The 17686-nt window shown below is 43.0% G+C and overlaps 1 protein-coding gene across 4 annotated transcripts in view; it reads left to right on the forward strand.

Moving 5' to 3' along the window:
- The window catches only part of LOC128348231 (zinc finger protein 474), a 37605-nt gene extending 35601 nt beyond the window's left edge, over nt 1-2004 (forward strand). For 2 of the 4 annotated variants that reach the window (XM_053303966.1, XM_053303965.1), the window contains one exon: nt 1160-1986. In XM_053303966.1, the coding sequence (XP_053159941.1) occupies nt 1160-1311 (152 nt within the window). In that variant the 3' untranslated portion in view covers nt 1312-1986. Of the gene's footprint in view, nt 1-1159 lie in introns of all 4 variants that reach the window. The other 2 variants (XM_053303967.1, XM_053303968.1) reach the window with 2 other exon arrangements.
- Nucleotides 2005-17686: the final 15682 nt, after the last annotated feature.

Here is a 17686-nt window from a genome sequence, read left to right on the forward strand (position 1 = left end):
CACATTCATTTCCTGAAAATGAGAAAGAGATTTGTTTCAGCCAAAAAGAGAAATACCAGTTGGTTGCTCATCTAGTGAAAATGAATATTAGGAACAGGCTTACTGTTCTTGTACGAAGAATTGAATATGTGAATCATATTACAACTGTATGGGTCCACATGGGAAGATCCATATTTCTGCCTGTTATACAAACAATTGACTTCCCCTAAGAATGCACTAGTTTTAAACTGATTTGGGCTCAGTGTCAGAACACAAAATCTAGGTAATGCATTAAAAATTCCTGCCTAAAATACCATGCCTTTTGGCAAAGGCAAACCTCTTGCTGTTTCAAATAAAGCTATATGGCTCTCTCACAGTGCACAGCCAAGGGGGATTATGAGGTGTAGATGCCTTTGGTACAAGTTTATATAGTTGTTAAACAATCTCCGCTCAATGGAGTTCTGTGGAAGGGGGAAAGGGTTTTAAGTCCATTTTAGGCAAGAGAGAAAGCAATTTTTTGATAGTAATTATACTACTTAAAATGCATTGCAGCTGCCTCAGTCTCTAGGCTTCCTTACAGATAAACCTCCAGCTGAGAAAGCTGGGAATGGAGGATATGAACATGGACTTAAAACTGAGGTCAGCTGATCTTGCCTGTTGGGTCTTTAAATTAACCCACTTTGCACCAAAAGCATTTTTAAAAACCTAAATTGGAATAGAAGTCAGTCCTTTAGCCCAAGAACAGCAGAAGAGTGTGTGTGTGTGTGTGTGTGTGTGTGTGTGTGTGTGTGTGTGTGTGTGTAAAGGGGCATACTGAAGTACAGAACAGTGTGTGTTTTCCTTGGTCAGATAATATTGGCTCATTAAGCAGGATTTGTGTGTAGGCCAAGTGGTGAAACTGGCTGATACTGAAGCACATGTTAATAATTAGTTAAGAATGTGTAATATAGCACATGGTGAAATATTTTCCCCATACATACAAGATGATTCCATTTGTAGTTAACTTTATTTGACCCCCAAGACAATAAGCAGAGTTTTGCCGAGTCCCCCCATCCCCATTGAATTAGTTAAAACTGAAAGGTTCAGTCAACAGGTATTTCCTGAACATATTTTCCATAGAAAGCTGAATATGGTTCTCCAGAATGAAAACTGATATTTTCTCTTTTTTTTAATTTTCCAGCCAAAGGTTACTATGATCTTGATGCTATAAATGAGTCTGCCTGGAACAGCGCCCAGAGCCAGTTAGTTCCATGTGATATTTGTGGCCGTACCTTCCTGCCAGACAGACTGATCGTCCACCAACGGTCATGTAAACTGAAGATACCAAAATGAAATGCTCATCCTTTCCTGTGAAAGTTTTAAAGAACAAAAACCCACTCCAACATATAGGATAGATGTTTCAGCAATGAGCAGTCAAAGTACAGAGAATCAAGTTCTAAATATGCCTTGTATAAAATGGATATATTGATTATGTAGATGAAATTCAGAAAATGTCGCTTCTGACAGTGTTTTGAAGCATGGTATTGACACATGAGCCATAAAGATGAAGTGAACTCAAGCTTCTTTACTGAATGGTAGCCTTCAGAATAAACTATGGCCCTAAAACTGCATAGTGAATGCCATTTTTCATAACACCACCCTCCGTCATGAAGTGATGGTGCTTTTTCAACCCCAATGCTAGCAAATCATGTGTAAGTCATCTTATTTCATCCACTTATTTTCACTGATGAAGTTTCTGTTAAAAGGTTCTGTCTGTAAGGGGGGGAAACGTAATAAAAGCTCCAGTAACCCTCAAAAGTAGATGTTTTGTGTGTTTGGAGGACTAAATCTCAGATCTTATGTTACAGACCTTGAATGTGAAATGGTTTTACAGATGCCCATTCTAGTCAACAACTTTGTCTGTAGAATCTGAAGGAGTTGGACATTAGTCAACATTTCCCCAAAACTCTCTTTTCCAATTTGAGAATAGGTCCAACTGCTTACAGTCCACAAGGGCAGCTCCAGAGAGGGGCATGCATGCCCTCAGAAAAGTAGTTCTTCCCCCACCCCATTTCTTTTTCAAAAATCTAACTTGTGGGACACAGCTCACCCTCCCAGAAATGCACTTTGCCCTTATTGTGCCCCCCGCGCAGTTTTTTCTTTGGTGCTGCCACTGTAGCTCAGTTAGTAGACTCCGTTTCAGGCTATGGCCTAGGCCTCTCAATTTGTTATCTTCCTCCTAAGAGGCCCTTTAGCCCTACAGTTTGTTCCATGGGTCTTCTGTACCTCATGGCCCTTCCATATTATTAATGCTTCACAGAGTATATATTTGAATCTCCAAAATCCAAAATTCTGGGCCTCCTGTCTACTACAACCCCCCGCAGCCCAGCATGTTTCCTGCCTCCCTCCTTGCTCCCTGCAAATCCTTGCAGCCTGGCATATGCCCTGTGTCCTCAAAATCTCCACAGACCATTCCTCAGACCTGAACTATAACAACAATGTGTTGGATCCTAACTAGACCTTCCATTAGTGGAATAGCACTTCTGCTCACTTAAGAGTATGGAGTTTCTAGCAACTCCCTCATCCATTGTGAGCCTCCTGTGCTACACCCTACTGTATTTTCTGACCCTTTCAAGGGGTGGTGGGGACTTCAGGACTGGAGTTGGGGTTTGTGGGGAGCCCCATTTTGTGAGCAGCATGCTGCACATGCTTCCCTGGACCCAAGCCCATATTTATATAGCTTTTTTCTGTACACAAAGCACTTCACATTTATCATCTCAGTAATCCGTATAACACAACAGTTGAGGGGCTGAGACTGCTGAGGAACTGAGTCTGAAAGTGGGTTGCCTATGACCACCCAGTGAGTTGGATGCCAACCTGACATTTGAACTGGAGACTTCTGGATCACAGGCCTAGTTTTCACAAATGGAAGCTGAGTGGTTCAAACATATCTGGACTGTACCATTTCCAGCTGTAGCTGTGAGCTCCCATGCTAGAATCACCTACAATGAAAAAGGATTCCTACACCATAGGTGTAGGGTCCATTGGACAAGGGAGGGCAAATGTCCCTGGGCCCAGAGGGTTAGGGAGCCAACAAGGGGCCCCCAAGCAGAGGCCTCCTGGGGGCCTCTCAGTGATCTGGGGGGCTGCCCTGCTGCCGCTGCTGCCCCACTGCCACCTCCTGCTGCCCTGCTGATATTTCTCACATTAGAGCTGAACAATTAGAGCCCGGGGAACACACACATGCATCTGCTCCCTTTCTCTTCTGCAGCGGCAGGGAGGGAGGGAGGCCTCCAGAAGCTGGTGTGGCTCTTTCTGTTTGGAGGACACAAAGTGACAGTTCCACTGGCAACTAAGCAGGGCTTGGTAAAGGCTGTTTCCCTCCTCCCTTCTGAATGGAAGCACTGTTTTGTAAAGTGCCCTTGTATTTACCATCTCTGGACATTGCGGTGGAGAGGAGGAAGAGGCAAGCAGGTTGCCCCACCCCTTGCATCTGACATTAGATGCAGGGTGTGTGGCTTGGGGCTCTGGGGTGCATGAGCACATTTAGCATGAAATAGGGCCCCCTTCCTGCTCTTTGTCCCCAGGCCCCAAGGAAATTTGCTACACTCAGTCCTATGCACAGGAAACCAGCATGTCACGTTGAATTCTTCTCTCTAAGATATAAGCCCTATTCAAATATTATGTTCAACACACATACAATCAGTGTTCAATGTACATATACAGATCTGGACATGCATACAGTCATTCACACATGATGTCCAACACTTGTACAGTACATGTACAATGTAATCACCCTGAGCCATTTTGGAAGGGCAGTATACAAATCAAATCAAATCAAATCAAATCAAATCAATCAATCAATCAATAAATAAAATGTATCTGTACTACTGTATGCCTATCTGTATCCTGCATTTGAGGTGGTCTGTACCCAGTTGACAATGCATGTACAGTCATTCACATAAAAATACATACATGTGTAAAGACATCTGTAAGCATGTTCAATGTAATGTCTGAATCGGGAGATAGTTTTCTATGTACAGGATATTTTTCTATAGGAGAACATTCCATTATGTGATTCTCTCACTTGGCAAGGTACAGTCCAAACACAGGTTTGCTACCAGATCTTTTGTCTATGATCATTACATCATAGTTCATGCTCTTTACCATGAAACTACACTTGATGTCTGTGTTTCCCTAGGTAAATGGGAGGTGATTGTGGGATGGAGATAGGGGGAAAGGCTCGTGATGGGTACTCTAATCAGCTGCCTAGGTTCCTTAGGTGTTTGCGCTAGACCTGAAAATTGATCGGCTACCAGATGGTGCACATCTGTTTCCGTTGCCCATGCATATCTAACTCTCATGGTATGCAGGAAATTGTATTTGCCAAAATGCATCTTACAGGCTTGCCAATATGAAATGAGAATCTAAATTCTCATTTCTCCTGTTCTGGAAAATGTTGTTGCCACAAATTCACACTGGGCTGTACACCAGCCACATCAGAATAGAAAGGAATTATGGCTTCTGGTAGTTCATTCCATATGTCTGAAAACTTGTTTCTACAAAAACAAAAAATGGGGGAAGCCTTAGTTTCCATTTTGAATCTAATTCCATTTTGAATACACACATGTGTATTCTATAGTTACTGAGAAAAGACTAGCAGTGTTAAGCAATGAGCTGATTATGAAAACTTTCGGGAACTAGACAGGACTATATTATTTCAGTTCTCTCCTGCTCTCCAATGACCCCTTTTCATTGCCCTTCTTCTCTTTTGCAGGTCTACCTCCAATCCCTGTGTACTTGACAAACTCAGTTAATAAGTTATTTTTAAAATAACAGTTTACTTTATATGTTTAAGTAACCAGATGCAGAACTTTAGAGGTCATACACAGTTGTATTCGTTGTTAGCAAGGAATACTTTGCCATCAGTGGCCAGAGCTAGCCACTTCTCTAATTTGAATCTCAGAACTGGAATATCTTGAATCTAAGAACACATTAGCCATCATAAAAGGGCTAATTTGTGTTGATTAGGATTACCTTGAGATGCCCGTATCAAGTGTGCCCATATCAAACCTACCTATTATAAAAGAATCCCTGGAGTGTCATTTATATTCAACAGCATAAAGACTGTTATTCTTTTGGAATTGTTCAAGTCCAATTATTATTAATGAAAAGGTTAAAAGTACGGAGGAACAAAGTACAGCGAACAGACTGGCAAAAAGCAGAAAATACTGTTTTATACTTACAGAAAGTGTTTTATTAAGTGGCTGATGGATTTATTTGGAAATATGTGATGAAATCCAATCTGTGTTGCTCTACAGTACAATGAACTGCTAGAAGGAAATGGATCTTGTCTGAGTTTTCGCCTTAATGTCACAAGCTGGCTGCGGTTATTTTATGACAAACTTGACTATCTGAGAGGATTGTCACCATCATCTGTACTTCCAAATGAAGCATGCTGGAGGTCTCTTTACCATTTGAAATTACATGAAATTCAACTGCTTCCATTGCAAAGAGATCATGTTTCACAATTTGCCTTGTAATGGAAACAAGAAACAGTATCAGTGGTTATTAAGCAAAAAAACTTCAAAATCCCCAGACTCAGAAGGAAGTTTATTCAAATTACATTTGATATCCCCATTCTTTGAGGTAAATACTTTTCAGATCAATCAATAGCACTTCAATAGCCTTTAATCTGCACAAAGAGGAAACACATTCAATTCATTGAGTTAATAGGTCAGTTCCTGTTCTGAAGTTCTGCATTGCATAAACCCAAACTAAACTCTTTGATCTCCATGACTGAACACAAGAGAGTTCAACCAGCAAAGAATTGTTCTTTTCTTCTTCCTGGGACCAAGAGCTTCGGATGTGATAGAGATGGGAGAGGAAGCTCAAGTGCTTTGTGCTTCCTGTCTCCATGCTTCCATATCACATCCAGAAGAAAACTTGTATATCTCCTCTATATGAGGGCTTAAATTAATATTCAATGAGTTAAATTATTGTTGAATCTTTATACTGCTGTTGACAAGAATCTCATCCTAAGCACCAACAGCAAAGTGCCGAAGTTCAACACAGGACTGTGAGGCCAGCACAAAATATAATAGTTTGAGTCAGTTTTAATAACAGTGTATATGATGACAAGTACAAATTTTTATGAAAGCAGAGACACCAAGGATCTTTTTTCACAGTTGATTTGCTTTTCAGCAGCATTAAGCTGAGCTGTGACTGATAATTTCCATTCATCTTATGCTCTCCTTTTATCTCAGATGAGCAAAAAAAAAAAAAAAGGAATACATTTTCTTTGCTCTAAGATATGTTGTTTGTTATTTGGCCCATCATCACATTTTTTTCCTTCATTGCCTTTTTTATATGCCAGATCCATGCAACACATGAATTCCAGTTTTTGTGCTAGATGACAACAGCAAGAAATTTATGTGTTACCCACACCATAATAAATTCTTCTCTGGGCAGCTCACAACACAACATTAAAACATCCAATAAAAACACATAAAACACATCTAATCACAAAAAATAATACAAAGCACTGTAAAAACTTGTGTTTTTTTAAAAAATCAGTTTTTAAAATCAATTTTTAAAAAAGCCTGAGTGAACAGAAAGGTCTTTACCTGGCATCTAAAATAACAAAGTTATGTTGCCAGGTGAACCTCACTGAGGAGGCTGTTCCATAAACAGGGTGTGACCACCAAAAGGGCCCAATCCCTAGTAGCCACCTGCCTCATCTCATTTGGCAAGGGCACTCAGACCAGGGCCTCCAAAGAAGACCTTAAGGTCCGAGTTGGGACATATGGGGCAAGGCTTTCTCTCAGGTAACCCTGCTAAGCCATTCAGGGCTTTAAAGATTAAAACCAGCACTTTGAATTGGGCCCGGAAATGGACTGGGAGCCAGTGCAGCTGACGGAACACTGGAGTAATATGATCAAAACATCCAGTCCCCGTTAATAAGCTTGCGGTCCTATTTTGTACCAACTGCAGTTTCCAGACTGTTTTCAAAGGCAGCCCCACGAACAACGCATTGCAGTAATCTAAGCAAGAGGTTACCAGAGCATGAGTAACTGTGGCCAAGCTATCTCTGTCCAGGCATATCAGTTGGCATATCAGCTGAAGCCAATAAAAGGTGAAAATGCTTTTAACGTCTTGAAAAATTCTTCTGCTACTGTTAAAACCCATCTAGTTCGCTAGATTGTGGTTCTGTGCAAATGTCATTAGCAATTAAATACACAGAATGATATCCAAAGGCCGCATGGGATGCTCCCGACAACAGCCTCCTTCATCTCCTCAAGAATAGTTCTTGTATCCTTTCATAATTATCCTTGGTACTCTGTACTATCTAGTGTAAATGGTAATGTAGATACACTCTTAAATGTGTTGACAGTCAGCACTAAAAATCATAGCGTAAGGTTGCAGTTGGCATATCAGCTGAAGCATATCATAGGAAGCTGCCATATACTGAGTCAGACCATTGGTCCATCTAGCTCAGTACTGTCTACACTGACTGGCAGGAGCTCTCTAAGGTTTCAGGCAGGACTCTCTCCAAACCCTACCTGGAGATGCCAAGGAGTGAAACTGAGGTCTTCTATATGCAAGAATTAGTTTGTCCGCTGAGCTATGGACCTTTCCCCTAAGGGGAAGATCTTACAGCAGACAATGCTCACATGTATTCACCCATCCAAATGCAAATAGTGGTGAACCCTGCTTAGCACAGGGAAAAATTCATGGTTGCTACTGCAGGACTGGCTCTCTACTTTGCCGCTGCCACCACCACCACCACCACCCACCACTACCCCCTACCACCACTATCAATCTTCTGATAGACTGACTGAACAAAACCAGCACCATCCCTTGGGGGGTGCGGGACGAAAGGGCCCGCCCCCTGCATCTGACATCAGATGCTGCTGTGTCTGATGTCAGATACAGCAGGGGGCATGGCCTCACTCTGAAAAGGGGCCACACACCCTGTTTCAGAGCAAATGCTGGCCATGATGTGAATGCAGTGCTGACTGGTACTTGCTCTGAAACGGGGTGTGCGGCAACGCTGCACCCCCTGCATCAGACACAGGGGGCGCAGAGCCTGCCTCCCCCCTCCCACAGGCAAACACACATGGCAGTGAGGGGCAGCCGCAGCGGCCACCACACACACCACCGCCAGGAGCCAAGGCAGGCGCACAGGCACGTGGGCAGCTTGTGAGGCTGCCTGCTGCTCGCTGGCACTGCGGGGCTTCTCCAGACTTGGGGCCCGGGGCTACCACCCCAGCCGCCCCACCATAAGGACAGGCCTGAACAAAACAACATTCTTACCAAGTCCTTCCTCTAAGAAACTCACGGCTATGTAATTCATCCATTTCTCTCTCACTGTTTATTTATTTAAAATATTTCTATCCCACCTTTCCAATGTTACGACATTCATAAAATAACATGCTTGATGGACTCGGCCAGAGTTTTGGACTTTGTGCAAACCTCTTCACTACTAATCTTGTCCGATTAAGAAAAGGAAGCCAATAGGCTAATAAAGTTATTCCAGCTGGGATTTTGTTCATCAGTTATTGGAATATATATATATATATATATATATATATATATATATATATATATATATATATATAATCACATAAATCCATGCATATATTTCATTTGCTATAATTACTGTAACTGTATTTTTTATTGTTGTAATTAAGTGATAATTAAAAAGTGGCTCCTGAATTCAGGAGCAGCACATTTGGAACAGTGAATTGTGTAAGGCCTGGTAAGCCTTGAGAAGCCCTTGAGTTGCACAGGTCCCTAAATCCTGGCCAACAATTAGTAGAAATCTGTAGATGCCAACACACAAATTAATCTGTTAACATTTACAGCATTAAGCATTGAAGATGGTATAAGAGAATCCTAATTATGTTTTAGAAAAGAATGTTTTCACAGATTTAACAACCTTGCCCTTTTAATTTATGTGTAAATATAGTTGGTGGAAAATTGCACACGAAAAGGAAACAATGAACTAAACTGGGCACATTCAGCTTTTCATTTGTTTTGAAACTAATGCAGACAGAACCCAAATGAAATGAACGACACCTATGGAGTGAGAGAGCTCCTTTATGTGGACAACTCCTAGTAGCCACCTGCCCTTAGAATTCCCTGGACATTGTATCATTCTGGGGGAAATGGGACATCAGTGGGGGCCACCATGATTTTGTGATGGCTGCCCATTTTTCCTTAGAAGAAAGCAATGACCAAGGCATTCACGGGAAATAAAAGAGGTGGTTTTGGGAGACAGTCATCCAAAGGAACTTGAACTGTCCATTTAAAAGTTAAACTAACATGGTCTTTTAAAAAGAAGAAAATAGGTCAGCCACTCTGCCACACTACAGGCAACCCCCCATCCACATTATAAAAATGAACAGAGATTATGAAAATTTGCTACAAACCAAACATAATTTTGTTTGAATTAACAACATGAATGAGAGTTTCAGATAACCATTTGTTTTGCTATTTTAAAAGGCAGACACATTTCAGAGACAATGATTTCATCTTTAACACATGCCTGATTTCTTAACAGAGAGAAAATCAAATGCATATGGCAAAAGCTTATCAACTAGAAAATGTGAACATTGTATAATTGCTTTTATTCATTCAAGTGAAAAACAACACTGTCGTACATGTGTAAACACCACGTGTCATGATTGTCCTCCATAATCCTTCTGCTTTAGATGCATGTTACCTTCTAGCAAGTATTATATGTAAACTTGCTAATTGATTTACAAATAATTTCTGTTACCATCATATTTTGTCATTGTTTAATCTTGAAAACATTTCTATCTAAAAAGTGCAGAGGTTTATAACAGACTTTATGGCAGTGCTAAACCACCTTGAGTTATAATAAATAGGTGGTATATAAATGTACTAGATAATGCATGAAACCAGGGCTTGCCAACAGGAGGTATTAATACTTGAAGGGCTCCCAAGGGGTACTCAGAGCCTTCCTGTCTCCCTACACTGCAGTCATGCTATTCATTCCCATCTGGCGATCACCGGCATGCAGCTAGCACATCCTCAGCAATGTGGCTTCTGATCACATGTGGAGTCCAGTATCACACGCTTAATACAATTGTTCAAGAGTTTGGTTTTTGTTTATATGTATGTGTTTGTTTATATTTATATACTGTCTGTCCTAAGACCCCCAGGGTGGTTAACAAACAGATAAAAACAATTCAATTAAAACATAAAGACAGAACAAATGCAGCTAAAATATTTTAAAAGAGCAAGGAGCAGCTCATTGGCCAAAAGCCTGAATAAAAGGGGCAGTCTTCACTTTATTTAAGTGAATTGGTTAATTGGTTTGTAATAACTTACAAACTTGTGTTTCTGCACATTATATTCACATGGTACTTATGTGTTACATAATACTAATTGGCCTAATTTGCATTATAGCTCCATAACAAGGCACCTAGTAGGCCTGCTGCAGGAGCGGAGCCTCCATTTTGTGGACGGGACCAATGAACCCAGCTGCCACTCCCTGTGGAGCCACCACATCCAACCGAGCCACACACACACACCCTGTGTCTGACATCTGATGCAGGGGACATGGCCATATGCGGAAACGGGCTGCGCAGTCCCATCCGCAAGGGTGAAACCAGCACTGGGTTTCCAGCCTGGCTAGGAGCACCTTTCCCTGCCTCGAAAGGCAGAGAGACGCGTTCTCAGATAGGTTGGAACTCCGCGCTGGCTGAAGTGCCTTGTAAATGGGACTGTGCAGCCCCAACTCCTCCTATGGCTCTGCCCCCTGTGTCGGACAGCAGATGCAGAGGGCATTGTTAGAGTGCCTAGGGGCCGCTGCTGGCAGGTTGTGCCCATGCCATCACCAGCTTCCTATGTGCCTAGCCTGCTGCGGACTTGGAGCACAGCCCCAATGCTGATAAGAATGAGTGGTTGAAAAAGTAGTGCTTCCTATTCCCCATGCACAACTGTGGGGAAACTTATTTGGGGGCTTTGTTTCTAGTCTGCAGCAACCCCGGGACACAGTGTTATGAAGCTGTAATGCTGCCATTATGTGAGCTATTATTCTTTATCTATTTTTGTAGATACTAGTCTAGTGTGGGGTTTGTCTGTATATTTGATAGAGTTGTTCTCTTATTGAGTACTAGTAAAAAGCTTGCATTTTGCAAGCATATGGACATCTTGTCTCTCTGTGACTCGAAACTTTGTCTCTATGAGGTATGATTCCCTATGTTTCAATGGGAGAGATTTTCTGCATTTTCTGGAACATTAATGAATTTTTCTGGGGTTTTGAAAAATTTTTTTTTTTTTTACTAGCCTGGGCAAGGTTTGGAATCTACCTGTGAAAATGGCATGTTTCTGTCTTTCATGGTTTGGTCTGGGAGTTTCATGTCAGTGAGTGAGTGAGTGAGGCCCAAGCAGCTTCCCTGCCCCCCTAGATATCTTGTATTTGCTGATACTGACTGTGCCAATGAGGAAGAAACTCTGTTGAAAAGCACAGGGCACCTGTTTTGTGTTTAGTTAACCCATTTTCTTGCAACTAATAGAACATCCCTTTTTGTTTTGGTAATGCTACCTTCTTTAATGTAGGTTTGTTTGTTTCAAAAAAACCAAATAAAAAAAATCTTAAATCATAATGATAAAATATGTTAGGATACAGCCCCATGCATACATACACCTGTGATTAAGTCGTATTGAACATAGTTGGACTTATAGTAAACATGCATAGAACTGTGCTGTTTGAAAACAGCGTGGATAAAATGTCTTCCTCCCTGCTGGTGTTTCTCTTTGCTGCCACGTAAGTCGATCTCATGACTTCATCCAAAACATTCAGGCTCCGCATATCTCTGGAAAACTTCATCTCAGCACACTTCCATACTTCCGGCTTATTTTAGAGTTCTGTCTGAGGTGACAATCCTAAGCATACTTACTAAGTTAATGAAAACCACTACAAGGCAGAAGAAAAATAGCACCCTTTTCATTCAGTGTTGTCCAAAATTCTTTGTGGCCTTTCTTGGGAAAGCAAATGGACAGGCACTATGCTAATAATACTGTACACAGGTGTGAGCCAAATAAACTCATTGATTAGTGAAGAGAGAAAACATTTGGCGTGAAATGTTAGTTGAGACAAGAAATTCTCAGCTGCATCAGTTGATATATGCTTTAAATATTTGCAAGAGATCAGCTCTATAAATTAACACCCAAAGCTGATGTTCCTATTTCTGATGTACTCCAGTCTAACTTGAAAATAGCTCATTGGCCAGCTTGTTTGTATAAGTGACATTCCAGACAGCAACAGCCACAACTCTGCCTTTGGGATGGAAGGAACCAAAGTCCTGCTCATGAACCATTAAAGCCCAGCAGGTGGCAATAGAGGCACTTCTTGGTTCTAAAATTCTGAAACACTTCTAAGTATATTGACTATTGAAGAACAGGACTATATCTAATTTCTAGTCATGTATGGCTTTAATTGATGTGAAAAATCTGGTCCCTCTAGGTGGTTTTGCTCACTGAAATAATGCAAATGCCAAGGGTTAGCTTAGAATTCTTTCCATCATTTGATATGTGTGATGAAGAACAAGTTGGAAGGGTTAATGTAACACAGCAAGAAGGGTGAAACTTTTCAGCCCAAAGGGAAACCTGATTCGCTTCAAATGAATATATTAATAGACAAGCCTATCTGAGGTGTTTTAATAATTTAATCCTTGCCATCCAGGCATCTCTGATATGCCACACACAGCACTTTAGCCACTCAAGCTACTGCTATAATCTGGTAGTGGGTACGTAGGTAACATTATTGATAGATTACTATGTATTGATGGGAAGGATCCTTCTTTAATGCTATTGCTGTTCAAGAAGATTCCCATGTCCCCTTTAAGCTTGCAACCTATTTTATAGTTTCAAGGATGGATTCTCCTGAGTATTTTTCATGAGCTGATGTTGAAACTGTATTCCAGGATACAAAGACACAACTATCTTACAAAATATTGTGACATTCATCCTAAAAGTGGTAGCAAACAAGAAGTGGGTGTTGGGAGACACAGGAAGTAGCTCTAAGAACAACAGCATGTGCAGTGTGTATCTAGATTCTGGAGCATCATGGGGGAAAGGGGATAAAAGAAGTCATTGGCATAGTGGCATAGAGATGTAACTAAGGAGTATAGTTACTGTATGTGTCCTTAGAAGAACAGACGTTTCCAATCGCTTTGAGGACTTACAGTAAAGGCACATATGTTGACACATAAGGTTGGGAAGTAAGTACAGAAGAGCCACCAGTTCCCAGTGGGCATGCGCTCCTGCTACTGCTGCTGCTTCCATGTTGTACAAACCCAAAAATGTCAAGATGAAAACACTGGATACCCATTTCTGTCCAACATTTGCCCGATTGTCAGCTTTCTTCACCTCCAGGTCTTCTCCTGTTTGCCCATGATCTTCTCCTGGTAAATTTGGCCTCAGAGCTTTTGTAAGGCACCACCTTTACAGAAGCTCTGTTCAAGCACAGACTCTCCCCACTTTGCTCCTGCACCAACTCACAGGGCACTGGCCAGCATGAGCCCTCATCAGTATCGCACCACTCATCATCAGCCTCTCTATCTTTATATAATATTTGACAGTCTCAGCAAATCTCACAAGATTTCGGGCCAAAATGAGATTTCATCCTGAGATCTCAAGAGGGTCCCTGCAGATCTCCCAGAGCCTCCACATCAGCCCCACACATGGCTGTTTCTCTCTCTCTTCAGGCCAGCCTGGTCCTGACTGGCCCCCGATTGCAACACCATTCCCTGCAAGTTGGAAAGGCAACCTGGGTGCCTGAAATGATGGGTGCGCTCTCCCTGCCAATGGGGTAAGTACCCTTGTCTCCTTTCAGCCCGCACCTGTCATCTCCCAACACCAACATTCTTAACCAATATTTGAAGCTGGGCAGAGAAAGTGGGGCAGAGGTAGGTACCAACATGCTCCACCCATTTCCAGATTCACATGATGTGAAAGTATTAGCAGGAACACACACTTGCCAAGAACCAGCAGTTTTTCCTTATTCACTTGTCACTGTTATATGTGAACCCACCCTAAGAATGATTATCAGTGAGTAAACAAAGAGCCCTTTCTCACAAGTGTGTGAGAGGGCTAGCTGGCAGGTGGCAAGCAAGGCTGCGAAAGCCTGCCTTCCCTGCAGACTGTCTGGCCGCACAGATCATGCACCCAGGTGGTCTGCTGCTTCCCCAGGCTGCGCGGAGGTGCAGGGGCCAGGACTCATTGTCCTAGGCCCGGGAAATCCCACAATGCATCATGCAAATGCGTTGTGCATTGTGGGAATCCCCCCAGTGATGGATGAGCACCCATCAGTGTTTCAGCACCAGCTGAAAACAGCGCTGACACACAGTCAATTAAATGGGGTTAAAGGAGCGCTCACTCCCTAACCCTCATTTAAGATCACGGCTTCTTAGCTGGGTTTTCCACCGAGGCTCTGCCGGGATCCGTGCACCTCCTAGAAGTTCCTATGGGCAGCCAAGCCCAGGCTGAGCTTCCCTCTTGGCTGCTTGGCTGAGAACAGCCTCAAAGCATTATTTCTTGGATTGTTTGTTTAAAATACCTGGATGTATCACTGAGGGTTCTTTCTCTATATTAAGAAGTAAGTTCTGGTCTGGCTGGGCCAGAAATGCTACAAATAAATGCAATGCTCTCCCTATCTCACACCTTCTCCTCCTACAGATTCATCAAACACCATTCTACCAAGCTGGATTACAGCAGCTGCTAGTGTTTTCAATCTCACACTACATATCACTGAACACATTTTGGGATCTGGTTTGAACAATATATCTGAGCCAGCCCTGCCCACAATGTGATTATGGATGGTCTCAAGCACACATCCTTCTCCCCCCAGATGTGCCTTCCCCCTTCTCTTGTGTATGTGAGTGTAAGCAGAGGTGTATCTAGGGAAAATAGCGCCTAGGGCAAGCACTGAAATTGCACCCCCTGCCCAAACATCTGACACCCATCTTTCAGTTAACTTTACCATAATATCAGCTGAAAAATACAAGTCAAGATTGTCAATCTTTTAATATTTCAAAAACTATTTAGCAGTGGACGTAGCCAGACCAAAAAATGCTGGAAAATAGGAATGTGCACGGACCGGTTCGGAGGCCATTCTAAAGGCCTCCAGACTGGTCCGGACACGGGGTGGTTTTGGTTCGGAAGGGTAGGGGGGGTTCCATTAAGGGGGGGGGCTTTACTTACCCCTCCCGTGCTTTCCACACTCTGCTGCCGTAATTACTGTAAAAATCACTTCTCCGATGGCTCCTCCTCCGATGGCTGCTCCGGTCAAAAAAATGGCCGCCCCCTTGAAGCCCTGGCCCCCTGCTGCTGCCGCCCCCTCCTTGAAGCCCCCTCCCGCCCCCTTAAATCTCACCCCGGGCCCCGATCGATAACTCTTCAGAAGCGGGCGGGTGGCGGGGAGATGTCCTCCCGCCCCCTTCCCTGCCGGGCTGCAAAAGTCTTTAGGAAGGCAATATATGCTAGAACGTTTCCTGCAACCTTAATAAATCAGCTGTTTTTAGAGAACCTTAATTTACTGAATCCAGATACTTTTATAGAAGACTCTGGAGAAGGGGAAGAAAGAAAAATCTAGGTAATTTTTTAGGGGCAGACATGTTTGTCTTTTGATATAGCAAAAACAACAAAGAGTACTGTGACACATTAAAGACTAACCAATTCATTATAGCATAAGCCTTTATGAACTAAATATCATTATAGCATAAGCCTGCAAATATCAGCTGCAAACTGATGATGGACTGTAGTCCATGAATGGTTATGTTAAACTAAATGTGTTAATGTTTGCATCGTCACAATACCCCTTGCAAATACATTTGTCTATTTGTGTATTTGTATAAAACTTATACCCAGCTTCTACTTCCTTTACAGGAAGCACAGGTATAGTATCAGCAGTGTGAGAGTGGTCAGTTTGGATGAGAAGCCCACCGGCATATGCAATAAGAATGGGGTTATGCTGAAAATGCACTTGCCATAATGTCAGCAGATGCCCCCACATGCTAGAAGCTGCCATATACTGAGTCAGACCATAGGTCCATCTAGCTCAGTATTGTCTACCCAGACTGGCAGTGGCTTCTCAAGATTGCAGGCAGGAATAACTCTCAGCCCTATCTTGGAGATGCCAAGGAGGGAACTTGGGACATTCTACTCTTCCCCGAGTGGCTCCATCCCCTCAGGGGAATATCTTTCAGTGCTCACACATCGTCTACCATTCATATGCAACCAGGGCAGACCCTGCTTAGCTAAGGGGACAAGTCATGCTTGCTGCCACAAGACCAGTATGCTCTAGGCACATCCCTTTATCATGTGCTGGGGTTCCTCATCTGAACTGCCCCTGCACATGCTCCCAATACCTGTTTAAACATGCGATAAAGGTCGTTCAGAGAGCACATCTGGACATCCTCCGCCGATGTCATGGTGGACATGCTCTTGGCGTAATTCCATCTTTATTGTATACTAGTATTTTTAAGCCCGTTATGATAACGGGCGCTAGCTTTCTATCCGGTCTTTTCTGTCTCTCTCTCTCTCTTTCTGTCTCTTCCCCCCCCCGTCCCCTCTCTCTTTTTGTTTTTTGTTTTGTTGTTGTTCTCTGTTTTTGTTCTTCCTTATTTTGCTTTTACTTTTTTGGGGGGGGGGTGGATGAATAACGGCCAAAATGGCCCATGAGAAGGTGGCCGCCCCCGCCTATCGCCCTCCCGCGCACCCAGCTGCCGGAGCCCACCTTACCCGCTCCAGCCCGAAAGAGAAGAGAGGAACTCGGAAACAGAGCTATTCTCTGTGTTAAGCTGCTGCCTATACTGTCGCAATGGACGCAATAGGCGTCCTTTGCGTCCATAGTGGCAGTTTGAGCAGTGACTTAGCACAGAGAGGAGCTCTGCTCGTGAGCTCCTCTCTTTTCCCTCGGGCTGGAGCGGGTAAGGTGGTCTTCAACAGCTGGGAGGGCGATAAGCGGGGGCGGCGACCTTCTCATGGGCCATTTTGGCCCTTAATCTTTTTTGGGGGGGGAGCAGGGAAGGTGATTTTGGGCAGCTGGGAGGGCGGGTGAGCAGGCGGCGGCGGCTATGAGCGGGTGGGAGCCTCGCTTCGCGCAGGCCCAGAACAGCCCAGGGAGGCAGGGACGCAGATCCCCAACGTTCCAAAGCCACGGCCACTCACTTAGCCTTTTATTATATAGGATGCTGGTGGGTGTCTCATCTGATCCAGCCCAGAGATGTTCAGAAGGCTATTCTTAGCAGCCAACTAAGAATGTAGATTTCTTCATATATCTCAAAGAACTACAAGGGGGGAAATAACGTGTTGGATGTAAATGTGCTTTGTAGGCTTCTGGGCATTAAAGTAACTAGAGAGTCCCTCAGGGTGAAATTAAAGAACCAAGAGTGCTACGAGACTATAGAACCTCTGACATACTGTTAAAAAAATCTGTCAGACAGTAATAATAAAAACACTTGCACTTCTAGAGTGCTTTCCACTCCAGCCCCTGAAGCCTTTTACAACCTCCCATTCATTAAGACTTTCAATCCCCTAGGAGCCAAAAACTATTAATTTTGTTTTTAAAGTTGACGTTATTGTTTCCCAGAATGAATAAATATTTTAATATGGTCCATGACAAAAAACAACAACATATCTATCCATCCATTATATCCAGCTTTTTTTTTTAAAAAAAAGTATGTCAATCTCA

This window comes from Hemicordylus capensis, chromosome 2 (genome assembly GCF_027244095.1).
Source record: "Hemicordylus capensis ecotype Gifberg chromosome 2, rHemCap1.1.pri, whole genome shotgun sequence".
Classification (NCBI taxonomy): Eukaryota; Metazoa; Chordata; class Lepidosauria; order Squamata; family Cordylidae; genus Hemicordylus; species Hemicordylus capensis.